Raw genomic sequence first — 25,737 nt, 5'->3', positions numbered from 1 at the left:
CTTAAAACTCAGTTTCATTTCACAAATTCTTATTTGCTATAAGAAAGTGCAATTTTGTCTCCTAATAGAAAATGTCCCTCAGAAGACAATCCTGGCATTTCACTGTGAGCATCCTGGGAAAGGGGAGTACACTGCACACCTGTGGGTTCAAAAATCACCTGTACAGTTGGGAATGCAACAATTATACAAGGTGGAACTGTCTAAGATTCATAGATGAAATGAACAGAAAGTACTTAGGCACCAAACCGATCCAAAATCTGAAAACCTTGTCACACTGAGATCATATACCTACATTTAATTTTCTAGAAATTTACCAGGAGCCAAGGTGTTTTTAATGGCATCCCAATCCCAGATTAAAATGGATGTCAAAGGTCATTGCGTCCAACCCACTTTTCTGAAGCAAGGGAAGACAAGCTGAAGTAGCAAATGGTTGGGACTCTAGGGTCTCAATAATCGGCTTCCATCAAGGAAATGGGGATAAGATTATCTGCTCTCAATCACTGGATTGTAACCCTCCCCCCCCCCCCCCTTAATCTGGTCTCCTTTCTACAACCTTAGTGATCTTTTAAAAGCATAAATCTGGTTAAGTCACTCCTCTGCTCAAAACCCTAAATGTCCTTCATTGCTCTTAGGTTACCTTGAAGCCCCTTAACTTGACTTATCAACTTTGGCTGGTCTAACTTCAGTTTCTCTCTCTATCCTCATTTTAGCCCATTCCTCCTCATGCTCTAATACTCTAATCAGAGTTGCTTGACCTCGACATTACTCTATGGTAATTAATTGTTTATTCACCTACCACTTAGTCTGTGGTCTCCTTCATGAGGGCAGAGGTCATATTTATACTATTCATTACTGTAGCATTAGTGTCTATCATAGAACTTGGAATATAGTGCTACTCAACAAGTATTTGATGAAAGAAGGAAAGGAGGGAGGAACACAGGGAGAGGGAGGAAAAAGGTTATTGTGCGGATAAAGTGTAAAAATATGTTTATAAAGCATTAGTAGAAATTACATGATTTGGGACCAATCAGAGAAATTGTCTTTTAGAATCTACTTGCTGGCAGCTGAATGTGGCTCAGCTGCCACGTGGAACCAAAATGGAACCTTTGGCTCCATTTTTGGTTTTGGTTTTGTTTGGGGGTGGGGGAGGGCAAGAGCAGACAGTAACAGAACAAAATGTTTCAGTGCTTGCAGTGGTTGAAATGATTCATTCCTTCAGACCTATTGATCAACCATCATCAGAAACTCAATTAATGTGAACAAGATTATGAAAACTCAGGGACAGTAACCAAATCCACAGACCCTGTGTGCTTGTGGGGTTTCATTATGGGTCACATGTAAACAAAGCCAGCTACACTAGGATGACTAAGTTCAGGGCACGAACTCCTCCCACGGGTTGATTCATTCTTTCCACATCATTTTTAAAAATTGAGTTTCCACAGCAGTTGTAAATCTACACTAAGTTACACAACCATGAAACGTAAGTATAAGCATCATGATGGGAAAAATCATAACCATGGTAAAAAGATTTAGGTGAGCTGGTTGATCTTTAGAAACATTTCTTCAACTCATGGTCTAGAACACAAAGTGTCATAATCACTGATCTAGAGAGGTTCCCCAAATTCAAGTCAATATGGAAATTATTGTCAGACCATCTGCATTATGCCCAGAATTGTGTCAGGAAATTAGGAAAAATTTAAGAGGCAGATCCTTATAAAGTACCTTAAAAATGACAGGTAGTTCTTAAGCAACTGTCTCTTGATTTCATATTTATAATTTCAGTCCCCTTTCTCATCTGCTCCTCAGGAATCTGGAAATACTTGTCTTTCATCTAATAGAATTTAACTTCCCTCTGTATAGATATGGTATCAAAAGCTTCAAAGTATCTCCATTTTGTTTATTATTATAATCAACTTTTGTTATCTATAGATGTAAATGTTCTGCTTGAGGGGTTGTTTTGTAGCCATGTTAATAAAAAATGTCAGTGGTCACTATTTCTACTTTATAGTTTGACAATGTCATTTCTAAGTCATCTTAATCATGGCACTAACTATAAAGAGCTTGCTTATTGCACTTAGCATAACACCCTCCAGGTCCATCCATGTTGTCACAAATGGTAAGATTTCATTCTTTTTTTATTCCATTGTATGCATGTACCACATCTTCTTTATCTAATTGTCCATTATGGGCATTTAGGTTGCTTCCATATCTTGGTATTGTAAATAATGCTATGGGGGCTGGGTGACAAGGTGAAGGGATGAAAAAGTACAAATTGGCAGTTACAAAATAGTCACGGGGCCATAAATTATAGTATAGGGAATATAGTCAATTATATTGTAATGCTATATATGGTGCCAGGTGGGTAACAGACTTATCAAGAGGGTTACTTTGTGAATTACATAAATGTCTAACCACTATGCTGTATACCTGAAACCAATATAAAATAATATTGAAAGTCAACTGCAATTGAAATATTTTTTAAATTGCTAAAAATAAAAAAAAGAGCTTGCACACCAATGCTTGGCATAAAGCCAAAGTCTAACCAGGAGGAGACAGTCATACTGTCTTTTATTCTAGAGAAGTCCATCTTATTAATGCATTTATTCATTGAATCAATAAATATTTATAGAGTGCTTATGATGTGCTAAATATTCTGGGGATATAATGAAGAGCCAAACAGACATGGTCCCTGCCCATATGGAACTTAATATCTAGTGAGTAAGATGACATCTACCAGGCACAAAATAAGGATGAGTTCAATTGTCAAAATGCGTATATTTGTCAAATATGATAAATTGAGTTTGAAGCTTTAATCTGTACCTAGTATATATTTCACTTGAGTGAGTCCTTATTTACATTCATTATTCAAAAGAAAAAACAAACTACCATCTCTATCTTACTCCTTTGATTTTTATAAACATTGAGGAACACTTTGAAAATATTAGAATTTCTGGTGTAATGCAGACCTTTAACACTGGTTCTCCTGTGTTTTAAACAGGTATATCTCAGAAGAACAGAGACTGTGGGTAATGACAAACTTGTATTTACCTCTCAGTCAAGTCAGGTTTTCATGTACTTTTTCAGGGTGCAAGTAAAACTTTTGTCACAATTGCTGTTTTTCAGATGGGGTGTATCTAATCATACTATCTTGGAAAATGACGAGATCAAGAAAAGGAACAGGGTCTTACAAATGACAGGACATTAGCTAAAGGCGGTGCCAAAGACGGGGGGTGGGGGGTGGGGGAGGTCGGGGTGGGGGTGGGGGGGGGAAAGAGACCAGAGAACACTTACTGGTAAGTGGTTGGGCTGACATTGATGCGCCGAGGGTGACTTCCCGACTCGAATTTGCTGGCCAGAGTGACATTATTTCCAAATAGGCAGTATCGTGGCATTCTTACTCCAACAACTCCAGCTAGCACAGAGCCTGAGTGAATGCCTATCCTCATCTAAAAAATAAAAGAGAAAAAGAATATATTTATGTTTTCATTTGGTATGCAATTATTTTAATGAGACCCACTACTAATTATGTGAACTGTTAAACTACAAACTCCCCCAAGACAGGGACTGGGTCTTAGTCATTTGTGTGAGCCCAATATCTGGATGAACATGGATGCTGTGGAATAAATGAATGAATGGATTTATTATAGGAAAATAACTACATTTAATTTGCTACATAAATCTGGTTGTTACAAGTTAAATCATTTCATTTATACATAATATGTTCTAATACATGGAAAACGTATTATTCTCCCTCCAGTTATTTACACTCACATAAAACTCTATTTTTCCCTCCACAGCATTAAACAGAATTATAAATTAAATATTTATATTTCTGTTTATTTCACTTAAATGTTGGATTTTCCCATGAGAGAAGGATTCATTACTGCTGAATATTCAGCACTTAGTTCTGTACTAAGAGAAAAGTATACACTCAATAGTAAATGATGAATGTTGAATAAATTTCCTAAATTCCCCAACATAGTATTAAAATGGAATTATAGAGAATTCAACTCTTGAGTCTGTCAAGAAGAGTCAACTGAAAACCCTGAAGAGTAAGATAAGTGCTCGATATTTTACTCTCTGGGAATCTGATAAATATTAGTCTGGTCCTTGCTTTGAAAGCGTCCTCATTATGCAATTAATATGCACTTAAATAAGATTATAGTGATGAAGTTGTAGCCACGTGATCTACACCAAAATAACCAAAGCTAATGGTGACCAACTGGAAAATGCTATCCTTATTTCTAGGGGAATGCGGACAACTCTGGGACAGGAGGAGGAGATCTGACCCCTAGATGCTCACTAGGTAGGCAGTGTCAGCCCTTCACTACCATGTCTGCTATTGCCACTATCATTTTATGATAAAAAAAAAAGTCACTTTTAGACTAACCCTTCATTGGACTGCAGACTTCTGCATGTATCAACCCATAATAAGACAGGCTGAAAACAATGTGATCTAGCTGCAGCATCTAATAACCTTTCCATCTACTCTGAAAACTGACTCTAAAATTTATTTGAAAATTCAATATGCTAAAAAGAGCCATGATACATTTGAGAAAGAAGAAAAAAGTTGAAATACTTGCCCTATGAGATATCAAGTCTTTGCATAAGCATATTTAATTAGTGCATGAATATCATAATATTGATGCATAGAGACATAGACTAATAGAACAAATAACCCAGAAAGAGTTCCTTGCATATATAGGTGATTGATATATGACAGAGTTGGCATTTCAGATTAGTGAGAAGAAGATGGCGTTTCTATTAGGAGGTTCTGGATTAACTGTGTCTTCATGTGGAAAAAAACATCCAAGTAGATTAAAGATCTCAATGTAGAAGGCACAACTTTACAGCTTTGAAAGTAGTTGTTTTAATTAAAGTAAAGGTCAATCTGAAGTATCAGAAAACCCTAAAATATAGACACCTAAACACTGTAGACCCAGTAACAGTTTCTGCATGAGTGGTCAAGATTGTGAGGCAGCTCAGTTCTCCTTCCTCAGGCAGGGACCAAGTTCTTATCACTGTTTTCCTCCTCGTATCTTGTCACATATTTCTTTTGGAAAACTTGAAGCTGGCTCAGAAGCACCCTCATATTCCAACTCACAATGTAGCAAGATAGACAGCAGAAGTCCAAGGTATGGGTCACGAAGTTACCATTTAAGATGATCTTCATTCTTTTCTGTAGATTCCTATTTACATCTGGTATCATTTTATTTCTACCTAAAAGACTCCCTTAAACATTTCCTTTTTACTGTAGGTCCACTGGTAATGAAGCCTTTCAGCTTTTTTATATGTTTCAAAAACATATAAAGGGCCTGAATTTTGCCCTCATATCTGAAAAATATTTTGGCTAGGTATAGAATTCTAGGTTAATAATATTTTTCTCACAGTACTTAAATGATGGTGCTCTACTGTTTTCTCATTTGCACTGTTTTCTACGAGAAATTTGGTGCCATGCTTATCTTAATTCCTCCATATGTAATACAGATGGGCCCCAACTTACAAAGGTTCAACTGACAATTTTTTGAATTAATGATCGTGCAAAACTAATACACATTCAGTAGAAACTGTACTTCAAATTTTGAATTTTTATAATTTCCTGGGCTAGCAATATGTGCTACAATAGATACTCTCTCATAATGCTGGCCCATGTTTCACAACAGTAAACAACAGATACTCTACAGTACACTGAGTTGCTACCATCTCCGTATATTGTCTTCTGAGAACTTTAAGGTAGGTGGGGCTAAGGATGATGCTCAGTAGTATAGGTGTATTAAATTCATTTTTGATTTACAATATTCTCAACTTACACAGGGTTTATTGGGACATAACCCCATTGTAAGTGAAGAAGCATCTGTGTATCTTTTTCTTCTGGCTGCTTTAAATTTTTCTCTTTATCACTAGTTGTGAAAAATTTAATTATGGTTTCCCTTGATGTTGTTTTCTTCATATTTCCTGTTTTGGAGGTTTGTCCAGTCTCTTGGATCTGTGTGTTTTATAGTTTTCATCAAGTTTGGGAAAATTTCAGCCATTTTTTTCTTGATACATTTTTTTCTATTTACCTTCTCTCTCTTTCTCAGAGATTCCAATAACATGTATTTTAGGCTGCTTGAAGTATTTCCACAGTTCATTATTTTCTCTGCTTATTTTGGATAATTTCTATGGCAATGTTTTCAAATTTATGAATGTCTAATCTTTTGTTAATTACATCCAGTATATTTTTCATACCAGATATTTTTATTTTCTCCTCTAGAAGCTCAATTGGGATTTATTTTTATCTTTCAGGTATTAAATTCATTTTAGGAATATGGAATACAGTTTAAATAACTTTTTTAATACTCTTGTCTGGTAATTCTAACATCTGTTTCAGTTTGATTGATTTTTCTCACTATTATGGGTCATATTTTTCAGCTTTTCTGTATGGCTAGTAATTTTTGGTTGGATGTTAGCTATCAATTTGACTTTGTTTAGTGCTGGATATTTTTATATTCTTACAAATATTCTTGAGCTTTGTCTTGAGATGCAGTCAAGTTACTTGGAAACAAGTTTGTTCCTTTCAAGTCTCGCTTTTTAAGATTTGTTAGGCAAGTCTTGAGTAGTGTTTCAGGTAGGGTTAACTATTCCCCACTATTGAGGCAAGAACCCTCTGAGTACTATCCTGTTTCCCCGAAAATAAGACCTAACTGGACGATCAGCTCTTATATGTCTTTTGGAGCAAAAATTAATATAAGACCCGGTATTATATTATATTATATTATATTATATTATATTATATTATATTATATTATATTATATTCTACCTGGTCTTATAGTAAAATAAGACCGGGTCTTATATTAATTCTTGCTCCCAAGACGCATTAGAGCTGATTGTCTGGCTAGGTCTTATTTTCGGGGAAGCACGGTATATCCGATGTCCATGCTTTATGAAGTGTTTCAGTCTTCTTGATGGGATTGGGCTTTTTTGTAAGACCTGTGTGATTGCTAGGAACTTTTTCCTCTAATCCTTTCAGGATTTTCCTCCACTGGGCTCAGGTAGTCTTCTCACATAAAAACAACAATCAGTACTTTGTAGAACATATAGGAGGCCCTTAAGAAGATCTCTGGTAGTCTTTGTGGAACTCTCTCTTCATTGGTACTCTTGTCTGTGACCTTTAGCTTCCTTGGTTTCCACAGACTCTGAGCTCCATCTCTTCAACTCAGGAAACTTGCTGGGTTCCTTTTGGTTTGCCCCTTCTGTACCATAGCTTGGATATCTCCCAAGGCAACACACCATGGAAATCATATGTCTCATCTTATTTGTTTCCTATCTCTCAGGGATCACTGGCTCCCATTGCCTAGTGTTTAATGTCATGAATACTTGTTTTTTTTGTTTGTTTGTTTTTTGTGTTGTTTTTGTGTGTGTGTGTGTGTGTGTGTATTTTGTCCAGCTTTTTAATTGTTTAAGGTGGGAATATAATCCAGTCCCTGTTACTCCATATTGACAGGAAGAAATGAGATACACTTTTTTAAAGAAAGTAAACTTTCTGAATAATTTAGGCCTATTTCTGATAAGAGATTGTCTATTTGGATTTAAAGGTGAAGAAAATGCTAAATAGTAATATTCATTTTAAACAAGATCAGGATAAAAAACTTTTCTCTAAAATTAGCAAAGTACTTTCTTTGGGTTTACGTTTGCTTTCAGGAGGCCTACTTATTATATTAAATTACTTTGTGTAATACAGGCTTGCCTAAAAAACACCCAGGCCTTAGATCCAAAGATTGTCAGTCTGGGCCTATAGTGGTATTTTTTAAGCAGGAGGAGAGCAGAAGTAAGTATTACACTGACACATTTTAGAGCTTATTTATTCTGTGCTCTTTGTTTGAGAAAAAGAATCCACCCCTACACCAATTATATCGACATTATTATTATTTTTTTTTTACAGGACTTTATTGGGGAATGGTGTGTACTTCTAGGACTTTTTCCAAGTCAAGTTGTTGTCCTTTCAATCTTAGCTGTGGAGGGTGCAGCTCAGCTCCAGGTCTAGTTGACGTTGATAGTTGCAGGGGGTGCAGCCTTCCATCCCTTGCAGGAGTCGAGGAGTCGAACTGGCAACCCTGTGGTTGAGAGCCCGTGCTCCAACCAACTGAGCCATCTGGCATTGGCCCCCCACACCAATTATATACAAGGCTTATATAGCTCCACCTCTGCCTCCTTTCAAAAGAAGCTGTTATTTATTTATTTATTTATTTATTTATTTATGCATTCATTCATTCATTCATTCATTCATTCATTTACCAAATGATCAGAATGAGAATTGCTATAACCTGAAAAATGCCAAGGACAAAACCCCTCATATCCTTGAGGGAATGGATGGAGAAATGGTCATTAAAAAAAAAAAAAAGTTATCTCTTAGAAGGCCACCTAAAACATACGTATCAATAACCACAAAAATAGCAGAGATTCACTATCACTACCCTATAATGGAACAGGACTCAGAGAATTATTTAAACTTGAAAGTAAAGATATACCATTGGGAACTTACAAGCTGAATCACCAGACTCTGCTTTCTTTTGCATTTCTTTTGACAACTTATCCAAATTGTCCAGGAACTGTTGCCTACATAAGGAAATGACTGAGTGCGTCATTCAGAATATGCCAAGAGCATCTACCAGTTATACAAAATAGAGAGGTGCACTTAACGATCAATGAGGGATTTAGATTCATTTTGGTAAGGTTTAACTTTATTTAAACCAAGCAGTAACATTTGCACCCATCTGGGTAGTATGCCTTAGCTAAAAAGGGTTGCTTTGCACTAAACCAGTGGTTGTCAACTGGGGCCATTTGTGTCCCACAGTGGATACCTGGCAATGTCTTGAGACATTTTTTATTTTCAAAACCAGGATGGTGAGCTGCTACTGGCATCTATTCAGTAGGCCTGGAGATTCCCAAGACAGCTTCCCCACGGCAAAGAATTTTCCCATCCAAAACATCAATAGTGCCAAGGTTAAGATACCCTGCACTAAACAGACCCCTGGCAACCTATAAATACTTAGTAAACAAACACACACACACAAATAAAATAATAAATGCTTCAACTAGATCAAAGTTTTGATGAATGTACTACCCTTCACTCTTTAGGAAAAGTTCGTGAAAAAAGTTTGTTCTAGGGATTTGAAAAACACTAACTTTAGGATCTATCCTGAGGTTAGAATATCTATTACTCAATCTCCTATATTTATATGAAATGTATGAAATAATGCGAAACTCTGGGACACATCAAAATTCCCAATTATCTTAGGATTCAGTTATTTTCATAATACTGTACTGATTATTTATGAGCTGAGGCACATAAACTGCATTTTTAGATAACATTCCTCCTATAACTCTTAAAAAATAGAAGGTTCATAAAGTTTGACCTCAGCTAGCTAATAGTTCCTCTGGTTTTGTAAGGAAGGAATGTTAGGGTTGGGAGGGCAGCACAGATCCATTAGTTCAGTTCTCTCGTTTTACAAATAACCTGAAGTCCAGAGGAACACAACGAAAAAGTGCAACTACCGTAGAGTTGGGGCCAGCTCTCGACTATAGGTTACCTGGCTCTTGGTTCAGTGCACTATAAAAAGTACCCCAAAAGAAATGATGCTGCCTCAGGCTGTTTCTACAAGGCACATCCGACTAATCATCCAATACAATAAAATCATTTAATCTGCTTTGCCTACTGTCTACACACAGAAGGTATACACTTTCCAACTGAAACTCAGAAAAAATAAGTTGTACATTCTTTAGATCCAACATCAGAAGCCTTCCCTCCTTCTTCCACACTAAATCTTTCCTAACTCGTTTACTCACCACACCCCCAAAATGCCTAGCATATCCATACTTTTGCTCAGAGGCACAGACTGCCTCCCCTGAAATACCATCCAGACTCTGTGCTAAGTACTCAGGGCAAAAAGGGGAAAACAAAAGATGCATATTCCCTGCCTTCCTGGAGTTTTCACTTGATGTAAAAGATAGAATAGCTGACTGAAATCATGATAAATGCAAAAAAGTTAAAGTGTAAAAGAGGGCAACAGAGGGGGTGGGGCTGACCAATCTGGGAGATAGTCTCCCTTCAGAGTGTACCCTTTGAGCTTAATTCTGAAAGAGAAATGGCTTTGGCTGAGAGGGAGGGGGTGGCAAAGCTATAATTGGATTGGTGGTGGTGAGGGGGCTCTTTCCAGGTACAGTGAAAATAACACACAAAGATTCTAAAGCCTAAAGAACTTCGGTGCATTTGAACTGAAGGAAGGTAGACCACACAGAATAAGGTTTCTCAGTCTCAGCACTATTGATATTTTGGTCGAATCACGCCTTTTGCGGGGGATCTGTATTGTGCATTGTAGGTTGCTTAGTGGACCTCTATCCATTAAATGTCAGTTGTAGTTTAAAAGCAGAGATTATGTTTTGCTAGTTTTGTTGCATAGCCTAAAGGGTACAGACTTTATATGCAATTCTGGCTCCACTATCTACTTAATGGTGGCATTCTCCAGCCAATACCACTATGCTTCAGGCAATTCACTTGCATCTAGTCTCAGTCCTGCAAATTTTATGAGACTGACTCCACTTCAAGGTCCAGGATTAGGCCCAATGTGTGAAGAGTATGTCAGTCCTTCGGTGTTAGAAATAATTTAAGAATGAAAAGTGATCCAATGTAAGCCAATGAGAGAGCAGATCTCAGAAATTATGTGAGAGCTACAAGAAGAGACCCCTTTTCCCCAAGACAGTGTGGTGTTCATTTGGGTTTAGTAAGTCCTCACTTAATGTCGCCCATAGGTTCTCGGAACTATAGCAAGATGACACATAACAACCCAATTTTACCACAGGCTAATTGACATAAACAAGTTAAGTTCCTATGTCATCTTATCAATGTTTTAATGAAACAACGTTATTCAAGAACCTGCTATATAGTGTTTCAATGAACAGCTGGTGCCATTTTGGCACCATGATGGGGGGCTTGGAGCTGCAGGGAGGCCCCTGGTTGAGCCTGAGGAAGAAGCCAACACCACGTAGGCAAACTAAAGAGAACAAAAAAGAAGCCAAGTTCATGGTAACATGAATATCGTAGCTACCTCCAGCCTCATGTGAAGCTAGCCCTCCCTCTGAGCTTTTCAATTATTTGAACCAATGCATTCCTTTAATTGCTTATTCTGTCACTTGCAAAAGACAACTCTTAAGTCCTTCTTTTCTCCAGCTATGTGAATTTAGTCAGGTTAACTAACCTCTCTGAAGTTATGTGTAAAATAATAATTATAATACCCTCTTGGTGGGGCTGTTAGCAGAACCCAATGAGATAAAGTACAGGCCCATACTAGGCACTCAAAAACACAGTTCCCTTCCCACACCTCACGGTCACTATTGCATTGTTTATGGTGTCAAGGATGATGCCACATACCCATGTATAATACAGTAAATACATTTACTAATTCTGGAATGTCCAGGTCAAACTGAAACCATGATTAGCATTATCAGCTGGCAAGTTAATTAATAAATACCAATTTGTGTTGAAATGGATCCATTTCAGCAAGACAAAATATCCAAATTAAAACAGAAAGGCTATAGTAGAAAAAGACTTCTAGTAGAAAAAGCGTTAGTGACTCATGTTTGCATTTAAGTATTGTTCTTAGATTTATGTGACTAAGATTTTAAGCTTTTAAAAAATCTTTAACTGTTTTCATAGTAAGCAGATTAAAATCATTATTCACATTGTTAGGCAAGAGGGAGGGAAACAAGTACTTCATCCTTTTACCAGTATTAATAACACATATTATGAAGTTTTCTCGTAAAATACTCTTTTCACCAATAACATGAAATACATATATTTCTTTTCATATTTTTTGTCTTGGTCTTTTATTAATAAGCAATATTTCCCTGACAAGAAATAATCAATTAATATTTTAAATTTTAATTTCAAAAGCTCAAGCTTCTTCAGAAGGATACAATCAACTCACGTAATCTATGTAGCTTTTACAATTTCTCCTTATTTCTCCAATGTGCAAGAAAACAGGGAGAAATATCTCAGTGGATATGCAGCATTTTTTCTTTTATCAGGGGACTCATCCTCCAGTTTGATGGTGTCAAGATGTCACATTCTCAAGTAATATGCTTGAACAAATAGCACTTTTTGCAAAATGTCCCACTGTGTTTATTTTGAACATTACAGAAATACCATTCATAGAGATATTTCACTTTATAGAAAATATTTGACAAAAAAAATGGTTTTCCTCACTAGTATCATAACATAATTTCAGACACAATAAGAAATATAGTGACATTTATAAAATAAAACACAGCAAAATTTTAAATAATTGGCACTTTGAAGTTAGGGGGAAAAGTGAGTTTGTAATCTTGTTTTCATTGTTCGATGGGGAAGACTAGAACCCTACAAAAGATGATTAGGCGGGCATGCCTAGAATCCTATAGAGGACAGCAGCATATCACAGACGGCTAAGTGGGTACAACAGTTTGGCTCAACTTCACCACTGCCTTCATACAGGGCACTACTTAATGTGTGTGATTAATTAAATACATCTGATACCTAATAAAAAAATTAAATTTGACCCACCTTGTAGAAGTGTTATTATTAAGGCCTATAAGCTAAATCTAAAATTTTTCCTTTGTGCAGAAAAAGAAAATGCTTTAAGAATTGTTTTTCAAGGTAAGAAACTGATTTAAAGCAATTAATACACTTAAATATTCATGTATTCAGAAATAACCAGCATATAATTTAGCAAATGAAAAACATACCTTTTTGTTGTAGAAATATGGACAGCTGATATATCATTTAACAACATAGTGTCATAATTTAAATACATATGGAACTGCTGATTATAATAAAGAGTAGCAGCCAAATTAAAAGATGATAAAGATATTTAAAGAATTTAAGAAAATGATTGACACTGTTTTTTATCAGCATTTATTTTCATTTTGATATGTAGAAAAGAGTAGAAGCTTTTTCTGACATCCAATCTTTGGCTATCTAACCATGATGCTAAGGAAATACTCTACAAATCACATCTCTAACATTAATTCCATCATTCTGTGATACTTTACTTAGTTTATTAAGTACATCTGTATTGTTTAATTGCATAGATTGAAATCTACTTCTTACCAATATCATAAAGGCATTCCTTGTTAATGCCTTCATTTTTAACAAAGCCTGTTAACTGCTAAAATTTCAAAGCTCTTAGAAGTTTCTATTTTGAGATTCTCACTAGAAAATATTGCTACTGACTTACTAATTCTTTCAGTTAACTGACAGAAATCATTTTTGTCAATATGCATATCTTAACAACAAATATTTTGGAAGAAATTTCTGTTACTAAAGAAATTTTACTATATTGTGTATTCAAAAATGACTTAAAAAAATCTTACATATGTAGAAATGGAATCCTTCAAAAAGAGACAAAGGAATTTGGGAAAGAATTCTAATAGTATGAAGCATGTATTTATCAATTTACCAGTTAATCCATCTAAACTATCAGAAATTTAGTTATCTATTTATTTACTTACTTAATCTGAATCTTATTCAAGACCAAGGACCAGAGTCAACCAACAGAATAACTTTCAACAAAAACATCCCTAAGCTTGAGAGCCCTTTTGATAACAACCTGGGAGATGCACAATTCTAAAGAACAGAAAATAACCTCTGCCTTTCATGCCTCAAAGGAAATGTGCTTAACAAAATGTGGGATCTTGTTTGCCTTTCACTTCTCCTTTCCCTTTTCTTCCTTCCTTTCCTTTCCTTTTTTATCCTCTCTCTTCCAAAGGTCATTACATAACAATTCAATCCCAAGTACTTGCTAGGCATTGTGGATGACACAAAGAAGTGAAAGACTTTATTCTTTTCCTTCAAGGAACTTGAAATCTTATAAAGTTAAGTAAAGACAGAAATCTTATTTCTTAAGAAAAAATATACATGTAGTGAACAACTATCACCTCTCAAATTTTAGCTATTGAAATTATTTTGCAATTTTACAAAAACTAAAAATAAAAATTGCAAATATATGACTTTCCCCTGACGGACTACTTAATAAAAGTTCCTCCATTGGAAAAGGGCATGTATTATAATGATGTCCATCCTTACTGTTGATAATTGAATTTCTTTGGGGAAAATTTAGATCATATAAAATTTTAAGGAGTTCTACATATCAGACAGAAAACAATGCATTTGATTAGATGTGGAAGCAAAAAAAGAAATTTAAAAAATGAGTTTGATTAAATTACTATCCTCTTTTGTAAGCCATAACTTTTTTTGTTTATAGACATCACAGACAAGTTTACCCTAGAGAATAAAAGTACAGTAATGACATTAAACTCCTGAGTTACAATTTAAAACTCTTGCCTACATATTAGAATTAACTTGAGGAGTTTTAAAATTGCTGTTTTGGATCTCAGTTCCAGATTTTGATTTAACAAGTCTGGAATGAAGCTTGGGCATTGGGATTTTTAACCCTCTTCAGGGTTTCTAATGTGTATCTAAAGTTTGAGAACCACAAATGCAGAACGTCACTTAAGTTTCACAGATATATTTACAAACTATCAATACTGCAGAAGCCAAGTAGTTTATATAGCTCTACTCTTTCCCAGCAAATGGTTTTAGCGATCATGCATTATGTAAATTCTTTCCCATGCATAAACACATACTATATACTACCTTTCAATTTTGAAAAGGAAACACAATATTCCATTCTGCTTTGAAGAGACACAATATTCCTGTATGCCTCTTGAAGACTTTCAAAAGCAATGAAAATATATGTTTAATTAAAATATTAGCAAACAGGGTAGAAATGTGAATATTCCTCAGACTTAATGCATTTCAGTTTGTTGGAGACAGAGGTTTCCTTGAGACATCAGCACATCAATTTTGGGGTAGGTAGCAACCTAGGCTCATCTATCGCATTTTATAGGGTCTCATGTGTCTAAGGGCAATGGAACTAAAAGAGAAACTTGTTCATCTCTGAGTGTTGGTCATTAAGGGTGCCCTAGTAACAGCGTGGCAGCTTGTGGATGCTGAAAGGAGTGCTGTCTCTTTGGAAGTTGTCACAGACTTCGGAATCTGACCCATTACTTTGTTGTATGAACCCGGGCAAACTACTTCTCGAAAACTCATCATCTATAATATGGAGACAATAATAATGTGTACCAGCATACGCTGGTATATAATAAGCATTTCCTTATATCCAGTATGAAACATTATGATTATTAACTTTTACTGGGAAAATAGTGGTCAGTTTTATTTATCTTCTCTGAAGGGCTGGGAAAGTTTCTGGTTCACACACCTTATTCCACAGGTGCGGTAATTGAAAGCAAAGGGTAAATGGCTTGTGAAAGAACACAACAAGTGAGGATTATTAGAGTCCAAAAGGAAACATAATTCTTATGGCTACTGAATTAGTCTTCCTACCATAGTATCTTGGCAGTTCTTTTTCTTTTTCTTAATCCCCTTCTTTTTTTTATTTTCAGAGATAAAAAATGCATAATGATAATTCATGTTTATACAAACCCCATAAATTCTGCTTAGTTACATAGCATTATCAAAGGAACAAAATAAGGGACAGTGCTTTATGAAAAATTTTTTTTTAAGATTTTGAAAAATAACAGAAAACTACGATAAAATTCAGATACACACAACATCAAACGTAAATCAAACCATCATAACCAAGCGTAAGGAGATGTGATTACTAAATCTAATGCAGTATCCTAGATGGATTTTGGAACAAAATAAGGACATTTGGCATCAACTGAGAAAATCTGAATATAATATAGATTTAGTCAATAATAATCTATCCATATTGGTTCAATAGTTACAAAAATAGTATCATACTATTTTTCAGGGAAAACTGGCAGTGGGGTATTTGGGGACTCTGTATTATTTTCGCAGTAAATTTGAAAATCTAAAACTGGTATAAAATAAAAAGTTCATTCAAAAATGTAAATCAGATGCTCCTTCATCAATAAAAAGACAAATTTACAAATGTTTCTTATCTTTAAAAATGTTTCTTAGTTTTAAATTCAGATAGTAAAAACTAACTCAAGGGATTGTGATGTGGAATAAAATAACTGAATGTGATAATGTAAAAAATAATAATTTACAAATCCTAAAAAGAAATGAACCAACCAACCAACCAACCAACCAACCAACCAACCAACCAAATGGCAACAGCCCTAAATTCTTTGATACATACATACCCTAACTCTGTTGTATACGCGTATTACTGTTATTATCAACATTTACTCCATTTGGGCATTAGATGGCGCTCATGCTTGCTTTACTGAGCAGTTTGGTTTAATATCAGCAATCGATCTCTTGTTTGGAGATGTTCCTGGAAGATCTGGCTCACTACTAATTTTAGGGATAAATCATGAAAACAAAGTTAACCCCCATAATAAGATTTAAATAAACCTTGGGTTGGATGGAAAATTCAAACAATGAACAAACACTAGAAATTAAAAAATCATTACACAGGATTCATAAATCTTGTCCAAGGAGTCCAATGCTGGACTTCAAGGCATCCACAGATCCTCTGAACTTGTGTGTGGGTCTTGCATCCACAGCGTTTATCAGTTTTTCAAAAGAGTCCATGGATTCCCCAAGATTTGAGAACCATAAGTTTAATATCCCTTTCAGTTTCAAATCATTTCTGTATCTTCAACAACTCTCTCCCACTGAATTTTACCTTTAGTACACAATCTTAAAATTTTTATTCAATGAATGAATAAGTGACTTGATCAGAAGAATGAAAAGAAGTTTTATGCTGGGCACAAATGTCACCCTTTCGTTCCTCTAAATACTTGCAGCACTATATTTTCACTATTGAAGTCATTGGATACGCATTCCTCTTTGTATCCCTCATCAATATTTGCAAGCTCAGAATGAAAAACACCTGTAAACAAGAAGCCTTGAATCAATGTTTTGTACTCAATCCTACTTCTGCTTGTCACATTAGTTCAATAATTGGTAAAGTAACAACATCCCAGAACTCTAAACATTGTATCCTTAGATTCTCTCAAATCTGGCTAAAAATTAGGTTCAACTAATTATTGGTTGCAAAAGAAAATAAAAAGCTTAGTCACTGGAGCTAAAATAACTACTCAAAACTCAAAATTGTTTTTTTTAGTGCCGTTTCAGTCCAGATGGGATATTTTAATTTTGATGGTGTCCTCTAGTACAAAATGAAAGAATAATTGATTCTCAGGAATCAATGAGATCATGGACTAGAATAAGTCATCTGATTTAACTAAGGCTCTGCTTTGAAACTGGGTTTTGAGAAAAAGCTTGAAGTTTGAAATTGAAGGTTTTGTAGTTTTTATTTGTAATTAGTGTGCCATTGATCCCATCCAAGCAAGCAAAAACAAACTAAGTAGATGTTCTTCTTCTAAAAGGGTACTTAATAAACAAAGAACCTACGCAAAGGAGTCATCAAAGACCAATTCTGTGTGTATGATACACACAGTGTCAATTTTAAGAATGTCTTAGCACATAGAACTATAATAGTTAGTGTGTACTGATTTATTTATTTTTATTAAACTATAGCTAACATATAATGTTATATTAATTTCAGGTGTACACCATAGTTTTTCAACATTTACATACGTAAAGAAGTGATCACCATGATAAAAGTCCAGCAACTATCTGACATGTGCTATGCTATTACAATATTATTGATTATATTCCCTATGCTGTACATTACTTCCCCACGGCTTATTTGTTTTATACCTGGAAATTTGAACTTCTTATTGCCCTTCACCATCTACCCCCCTCAACCTTTTAAAATTTTTCAATTAGTTGACATTCAATATTAGTTTATATTAATTTCAGGTGTATAGAATACCAGTTAGACATTTACATAATTTAAGAAGTGATCCCCGACTAGTCTAGTAGCCACTTGGCACTATACATAGTTGTTACTACATTATTGATTATATTCCCCAGGCTTTACTTTATAGCTCCATGACTATTTTCTAACTACCAATTTGTACTTCTTAATGCCTTTACTTTTTTCATCCTGCCCCCCAACCACCCTCCCATCTATCACCCCAACAAATCTAGTAGCCATCTGACACCACACATAGTTATTACCATATTATGACTATATTCCTTATGCTATACCCTACATCCCCTTGACTACTGTGTAACAACCGATTTGTTCTTAATCCCTTCCCTTTTTCACACCCTCCCATCTGGCAATCAAAATGTTCTCTGTATCTATGAGTTTGTTTCTGTTTTGTTGGTTCGTTTATTTTGTTCTTTAGATTCCACGTATAAGTGAAATCACACTGCATCTCCCTCTCGCTGTCTGACATACTCCACTCAGCACAACACCATGATTTATTTTGTTTTGACCCCTTTCCTCCTGATACATGAAATTCAGAATAAGAAATCTGCAGTTTTAACCAAACCAATCTCTCTATTTAAAAATGCATTTCTGATTATTACTTTATGTTTGGTAATGTATGACTTTATGAAACTATTAGAATATACACCATTGTTTTGATATATTTGATCATGGTACCATGTTACCTGCAGATCCTTAAACACACCAATGTGCTTTACTTCCCTGGGCCTTTTTGTTGCTGTTTACCTGCTCAGATTGCCTTCTACCATTTCTCTGTGGTAATTCACATCATTTTCATAAACCCAGCTTAGCCATATCTCTGCTCCATGCCTGCGTGTAAGTTGTTCCCTCTGCTTTTCTCAATTCTTGATCTATCTGGATGGTTTCTCAGTTTTCAGACCACAGCTTAGAAGTCACTTCCTCCAGGAAGTCTTTCATTCAGAAGTTAGGTATCCTGATATAAATTGTACTCACCATATTTCCCTAGTAGTTACTACACTTTAAAAAATTATCTTGTTATTATCTGTCTCCTCTGCTTGGTCCCAAACGCTGGACAAACAATCTATCTGACTGTGATAGCACCAGGAACTACTAGAGCCTTTCTGCACATAGTAGTATCTCAATAAATATTGAAGTGAAATATGAATTTAAGCCATTTCTTTAAAAAACCTCAAAATATAAACTCATATGCCTTTTGAATTAGATTTTTGAAATGTATTTTTGTTTTCAAATGTCCCTCTTCATAAAAGGAATATCCTAAAAACAATATAATTTTAAGTAAATAATAACTTGTCAGAAACTTGCCTAAGATATGCCTCCGTTCCTTTTCACTCTACTCTTTCTACCAAGTTAAAAATAACCACATGAACTGACAAAACAAGCTAAGTCAGGTTAAGTGAGTGTATCTGAGCAACGGTCTTGCCCTGTGGAACTATCTAAGGGCTGCCTGTGAGAACTGTATGCCAGATGGCAGCCAGGGACACAGCAAAGGTGGCCAATAACTGCCTCCTTATTGACACTGCCCACTGACACATCTAACTATGATATCTATTTGAATGGTACATGTAGGAAGACATATATATCTTACAATTACCAAAATTATACCAAACACTTCAATTTTCAACATACCGGGAGTGCCAAAAAATGTATACACATGACTTGTATTCATTTTTTGCTATTGGTATATATTGAGTATTACAAGTTTAATACAGTTTTTTCCTTTTTTAAAATGTGTATACATTTTTTTGGCACGCTCTGTATTTTTAAAAAGTTATTTCAGTTAGGTAAGGGTATTAGCAAAACAGAAATCAGCCACGGTAGAATGTTACTCTTTAGTATACAGTAACACATTTCAATTTGTAACTATTTTCTGTTTCAAGAGTATGTTCTCACTGAAAGGACTTAGAAGTGTTTCAGGGTACTTCGAACCAAATATTGGAAGTGGTAAGATATCGAGTTACTTTTTGATCTTAAAAGGTAGCTGGTGACAGACGTCTGCGTGCTTAATTAAGTGTCTCAATCTCCAGTGACACCACAAGGACAGCCCTGGACCCAAACTTCTTACCCCAGATCATTTCCATCTGCCTTTTAGATAGCCATGCACGGACTGCAGAGTACTCGCAGGGGGAAAAGCCAAAGGAAAGCAAATTGTACCCAACATAATTCCCATTTTTTCACTAGGTAGACAAGGACAGACCATGGATTTCAAGTATTAAAGGACTTTAGATATGATTCTGAAAGGTATTAAGAGTAGAAGACTCAGTCATGTCTATCTTGTTTATTGTGATAACCCTGCAACTTCTCACAGAGTCTGGCATGTAAATAGGTGATTGGTAAGTATATACGTACTAGGTAAACGAGCAAAACTTAAGTAGTACATTGGCAGATTATATTTCTGATTTAGAATATTAATGTGGGCTACAGGATGGAGAATGACTTTAGATTTATGGCTGAGCAAGAAACACTACAGGCTAAAAAAGTTCTTAGTTAAATTTGAACAGTTATGCTATGGAAAGGAGGAGACAGAGAGATATGTAGGTGGCAAATTGACAGGACTTGGTGACTGAATGTATGTAAAAGATAAAAGAAGGGAGTTACAAAGAATGCCCTACACTCTGTAATAGTGTGCGGGGCATCGTGGATTGAAATAAGGGCTAAAGGAAGAAAAATGAGTTCCTTTTGGGTGGGATGAAGATGGTGGGAGACTGTGAGTTAATTTTGAATGGGAAAGTTAAATGTGACTTAAATTGGAATTGGAGATACCAGCTTTGAAGTGGTTCTAGGAGCCATGGCTGTGGCAGACATATCAGAATGTGCAGCATGGGAGAATAATTTTGGAAACGTAAAAGATTCATGATCATGGTATAACCAAGGATCTGAAGTTAGGTCAGGAGTCTGAAATTTTACAGTAGGCAGGTAGGGGTTATAAGTCAGAGCAAAATGGAGGGACAAAACTAGGAAGTGGAAGATATATGAGAAGTCAAGTGATTACGTTTAAGGCAATGAGAAAAAGGGAGACCTTGACAGCAAAGCAAACCAGTTAGGACAAGGGTCAGTCCCTTAGCAGAGCCTGCCTAAGGTCTGGAGAAAGAAGAAAGCAGGGAAGAAGGACATCAATGTTATGGTGAGCAAAGAGTCAGGGGCCTATACTGACAATGGCAGACCACATTCAAGAGATGTCCTGAGAGACGAGCCCATCTTCAGACTTGCCCTGCTCAGAGACCCCTGAACCAGGCTCATTGAATCTGGCCAATAGAATCCAGCCACTGGCATTTTTCCACATCTGCAAGATGAGAACATGAATTGGATGACATGAGCTTCTCAGTTAGATGACCTTAGCCCCTTGATCTTGGAAGGAAACCACAAACATTCTTAATTTCTTAAGCCTCTGAAGAATTTCCAATCTGCTAAACACAGCACTAAGGTCACATTTTTGAATTGTTCTTTTGACCCAGTCACTTCAAAATAATTCAACAAGACAAAAAATACACTTATGGAAAAAATAGCACAGATTTCTTAAAAATAAAAAGAAAAACAAATCATATTCAGAAACTAGAATTTTGTACACTGAAACCACGTAGGAAGTGTCCTACCTCCTAAATGTCTTTCTAATTGGCGTTTCTTCTTCCTTCTTGCTGTTCCTACCTTAGCAGGGGCGCGCATTCTCTTACTTGGTCTATCACACTAATCTCCTGATTTATCTACCTGTCTCTAGCTTAGTTCCTCTTCAATCTTCCAATACATAGCAACCAGATGGTACTTCCTAAAACATTCTAAGACATTCATCTAAATAGGTTTCTCTCCCCAGTTGGAGTCTCAATGGCTCCTAACGTTCAACTGAATATCCAGATGCTTTCACAAGGAATTTGTAATTCTTAATGGCCTGGCATCTTGCCAATTTCCCATCTCATATGACACTTCCTGCCCCTATAATTTTTGCTCTTAAAACACTACGCATGATGTTGTTTTCTAAATTCACTGATATTTTTTCATACCTCTGGGCTTTTGTACATGCTATTTCTTCTGCTTGTACTGTCCTCCCTACCTTAATTACCTAACAAATTCCTACTCAATCTATTAATCTTCAATACTCATTTCTCCTAACCTTCACCAGCCACAGTTTGCCATCCTATCATCTCTGCTATTTTGGTTTCTTGCACATTCCTCTATTTTAGCATGTATAAATAATAGGAGACTCTGAAATTCTACTGAAGAGATGAAGAGGACATCTATTTGTAAATCCAAATAAAACTTTGGAAATCTCTAAATTCACAATGCCACAGCATCAAATAATTTCTCCCAAAAACGTTTATCGAAGAATGAGACTGAACACAAACCATGTGGACATGCAGATAGCAAACAGCAAGCTAGGCTCACTGACTAGTTCCCTATCCAAGCCTTGCAGCATGGTTGATTTAAATGCCTATCTAGGTGGAAATATTATTTACTACGTATAATTACTCTGCGCTCACTCGTGAATAGTTAAAACTGAAAATGCAAATTTTATAAATATCAAGGATCCCTATTATGACACTTGCTTGTTTATACATTTGCCACCCCATCTAAATCGACATTCCATGAAAGGCACGAATATGTCTGTGTGTCGTTGTGTGAGAACTAGCAGATGTTTCATAAATGTTTAATGAATGAATGAATGTACCAGATACGATCACAGATGCTCATTCCCTTTTCCCCCGCTTTTGAGAAGCATGAGAGTGTGATATCTTCTTGTTGATAAAAAGTATGGTTGCTAGAGGAAGACTTAATTCCTTCAATATTGATTGATTTCACTTATTTATTCACACACCAAATAGTTGGCAGAGTTCTTAATATATGCTGCACATTGCTCTGTGTGTTGGGGATACAGGAAAAACTACGATAGATGAAGTCGCTGCTTTTATGGTGCTCACATTCTAATGGGGACACACAGTAAGAAAATAAATAAAAATCCCATACCATTACAAATTCACGCTTAAAAAAAAATGTCTGTTTGTTCTTTGTAAAACCTGAGAAGGAGTTAGATATGGTGGTTGAAGTTAGGAAGGAAGAATTGATGGGTCTACTGTCTTCTGCTGCCACTACACAATAAAAACTCTGAGTTTTGCAATTTCAGTGTTTGAAGACTTTTCAAATCCTTGTAGTATTCCTAACCTGTTTGTGCAAAAAGCATTATCAATTGAAGGACTAAAATAATTTTTCATTTCTGTGGACTGGGCGTGTGACTTTGCAAAGGAGAAACTTTTCCAGCAAACCGAGACCTTTAAAAAGGTTTTACGTTTGTCACAGGGACCATGTCTTCGCTGAGAAAGCAACATGGAAAAAATATACAGCCATGTAGCGAAAACTGCTCTTTAGAAGTTCAGTACAATTTAATGAGAGACCATTTTCTGCAATGACACACCCAGCCTATTATAAAGTCAGCATGGAAAAAAATGGCAGAATACCTCTTTTTGTAAATTTAGAAGATGTCATACCTGCCAGAGTTATCACAATTAATTATGGCAGGCTAGGAAGATTGAATATATCTTGATAGTTTCTCACAACTATTCTCTTCTCCGGAAAAGTTTTCCCTCTACGTGTCCTTCAAGATCCAGCTTAGGGAATCCATCTTTTATAAGTTCTTTTCTTGAACTCTTCTCTCAAGATATTTAGTCCTTCCTCAGATATTACTGTACTCTATCTATACATCAATTAGTTCACTGATCACACTGTTCTTTAATTATTTATAACAAACCTGCTTCCTATTCTAGATTGTAATATTGTGTCCATGAATATCTTTAATCCCCAGAAGTTATCTTTCTGGAGTGGATGAAACAAATGAATAATTACAATCTATTTTCTATATTGGCATAACCAAGCATGTTATTTTAAAGAGATAAGAAAAAGAAGTCACTCCTTAAATGGCTAAATGACTTTCTTTAATTAAGATGGTACATATTTATATTCACAGTCTTCAATTTTATGTAAAGTTAACTTCAAAACACATTTACCCACCTTTATTGAATTTGGTCACTATTTAATGAATTTATAACCTATGACAAGATACTTAAATATCAAATATAAGAAATGCCTTTTCATACTGTCAACAACACATTTAGGTGAAGGAGGAGGAGGAGAGGCAGCGTTATTATTATTTCCTTGAAGGAAAATGAAAACTGTTATTCCTAACAATGAAATGTTTAATGGGATTAGACTTAGTGAAAAACCAACACTGAGGGCAGGGAATTCTGTAAGCTCTATCTTTAGGATGGACAATTTGTCTCACTACAGAAAGTAAAAAATGAGAGACAAGTGACTAATTTGTGAAGGGGATACAGAAACCATTTCTTAACCAAAGCTAAGTGATAAGGAAGGCCAAGATAGTATGGAAGATAACAGAAACAAGACTGGGAGAAAATGTAGACTAGATTTTATAAAAACAATGTCATTACTTTCTCCTTCTCATTTATCTGCTACAAAATCATATGTAGAAATTTAGTTTCTGAGAGAAAAATAATATAGGAATGAAAAATTCAGACTTAAAATAATCATAGATAATTGTTATCTATGATTATTCTTCATACATTCTTTTAACTCTGTAATGCTTTCGGAAATATAACACGTATTTTCCAGCAAATTAACCTATTGGCTACCAAACGTTATTTCTGATCAAGCTTGCCAAAAGGACTTATTTTCTAAATGAGTGTTTTTTAAACTGCTGGTTGCAATCTTTCACTGTAAGGTTAAGTGATGTTTTATTAATTTTTTTGTTTTAATTATGTGTGTCTTACACACACACATAAATAATACATATGTGTGCTCTGGGTCAAGGAGTAAAATGTATTTATTATGAGCTGTTGTCAAACAATTTGAAAGCCATCATTTTAAAGAACATGAATAAGTTAACTACTATGTTTAGCAGATGTTTAAATACTCTTAGGAAAGATTAACTCAAGGTATAAATGAACTAAAGGAATGCATACAATACGTTGACAGAGGGTCATAAGCAATATTTCCTCGGGAAGTTAACTCCCCAAACACTGGCCAAGGCACCATTCTCTTTCTACCTTACCTTAAAGACTCACCATTAGTGCCTTTACCCCCAGTTTTATTGAGATATAATTGACACATAACATTGTGTTAAGTTTAAGGTCTACAATGTGTTTATTTGACACATTTATAAACTGCAAAATGATTGCCACCATAGTATGAACTACACCTTCATCCTGTCACATAGTTACCATTTCTCTTTTGTGGTAAGAACACTCTCTTAGCAACATTCAAGTATATGATATGATATTATTTGCTATACTCACCATGCTATACATTAGATCCCAGACTTATTCATCATAGAACTGGAAGTTTGTGCCCTTTGAGAAATATGTCCCCATTTCCACTAGTACTTCTTTAAGACTAAAAAAGTCTGCTTCAAGGTCATTTTAAAAGTAATTTTTATTAAGATGAGATGAATTTTTAAGTCTAGTTTATGGTATTAGCTATTTAGTAGGCTGAAGCTACAGAAAGCCTGGCTCTGAGGGAACAAAGATTCAGAGCATACATACAGTGTCTTCCTAATGAGCCAACTGAGTGGTAGGGGACAAGCAAGGGGGAAGGAGGGGGAGCTCGTCCAGGGGAGGTCCTCAACAGGCAGAAGGAAAGAGTAAGGAAGCCCAAACTTGATTACCGGAGGAAATCAGGGCATAGCTCTTCCAAATATTATCAGTCCTCTCCTTAGAATGGGTTCACTAACTCCTCCTAGAGAAGTATTCCTCTAGCTCCTGGAGAATGAAATCTTTAGCCACATGCAGACTGATTAATCATAGTGTACAACTGGGGTGTGAATAGATAACAATATGTTAATCTCCCCTCTCCTTATTTCCTCTAAGACAAATACTTCTTAGCTTCTTT

General features: G+C 35.5%; 1 protein-coding gene across 1 annotated transcript in view; it reads right to left on the bottom strand.

Moving 5' to 3' along the window:
- The window catches only part of GUCY1A2 (guanylate cyclase 1 soluble subunit alpha 2), a 271,043-nt gene that overhangs the window by 15,457 nt on the left and 229,849 nt on the right, over positions 1 to 25,737 (bottom strand). The window contains exon 7 of the mRNA XM_074335531.1: positions 3,292 to 3,446. Within this exon, the coding sequence (XP_074191632.1) occupies positions 3,292 to 3,446 (155 nt within the window). The remainder of the gene's footprint in view (positions 1 to 3,291; positions 3,447 to 25,737) is intronic.

Source organism: Rhinolophus sinicus, linkage group LG06 (assembly GCF_036562045.2).
Source record: "Rhinolophus sinicus isolate RSC01 linkage group LG06, ASM3656204v1, whole genome shotgun sequence".
Taxonomy (NCBI): Eukaryota; Metazoa; Chordata; class Mammalia; order Chiroptera; family Rhinolophidae; genus Rhinolophus; species Rhinolophus sinicus.
The sequence above is the reverse complement of the archived record's forward strand: the minus strand, read 5'-3'. Positions and strand labels throughout refer to the sequence as shown.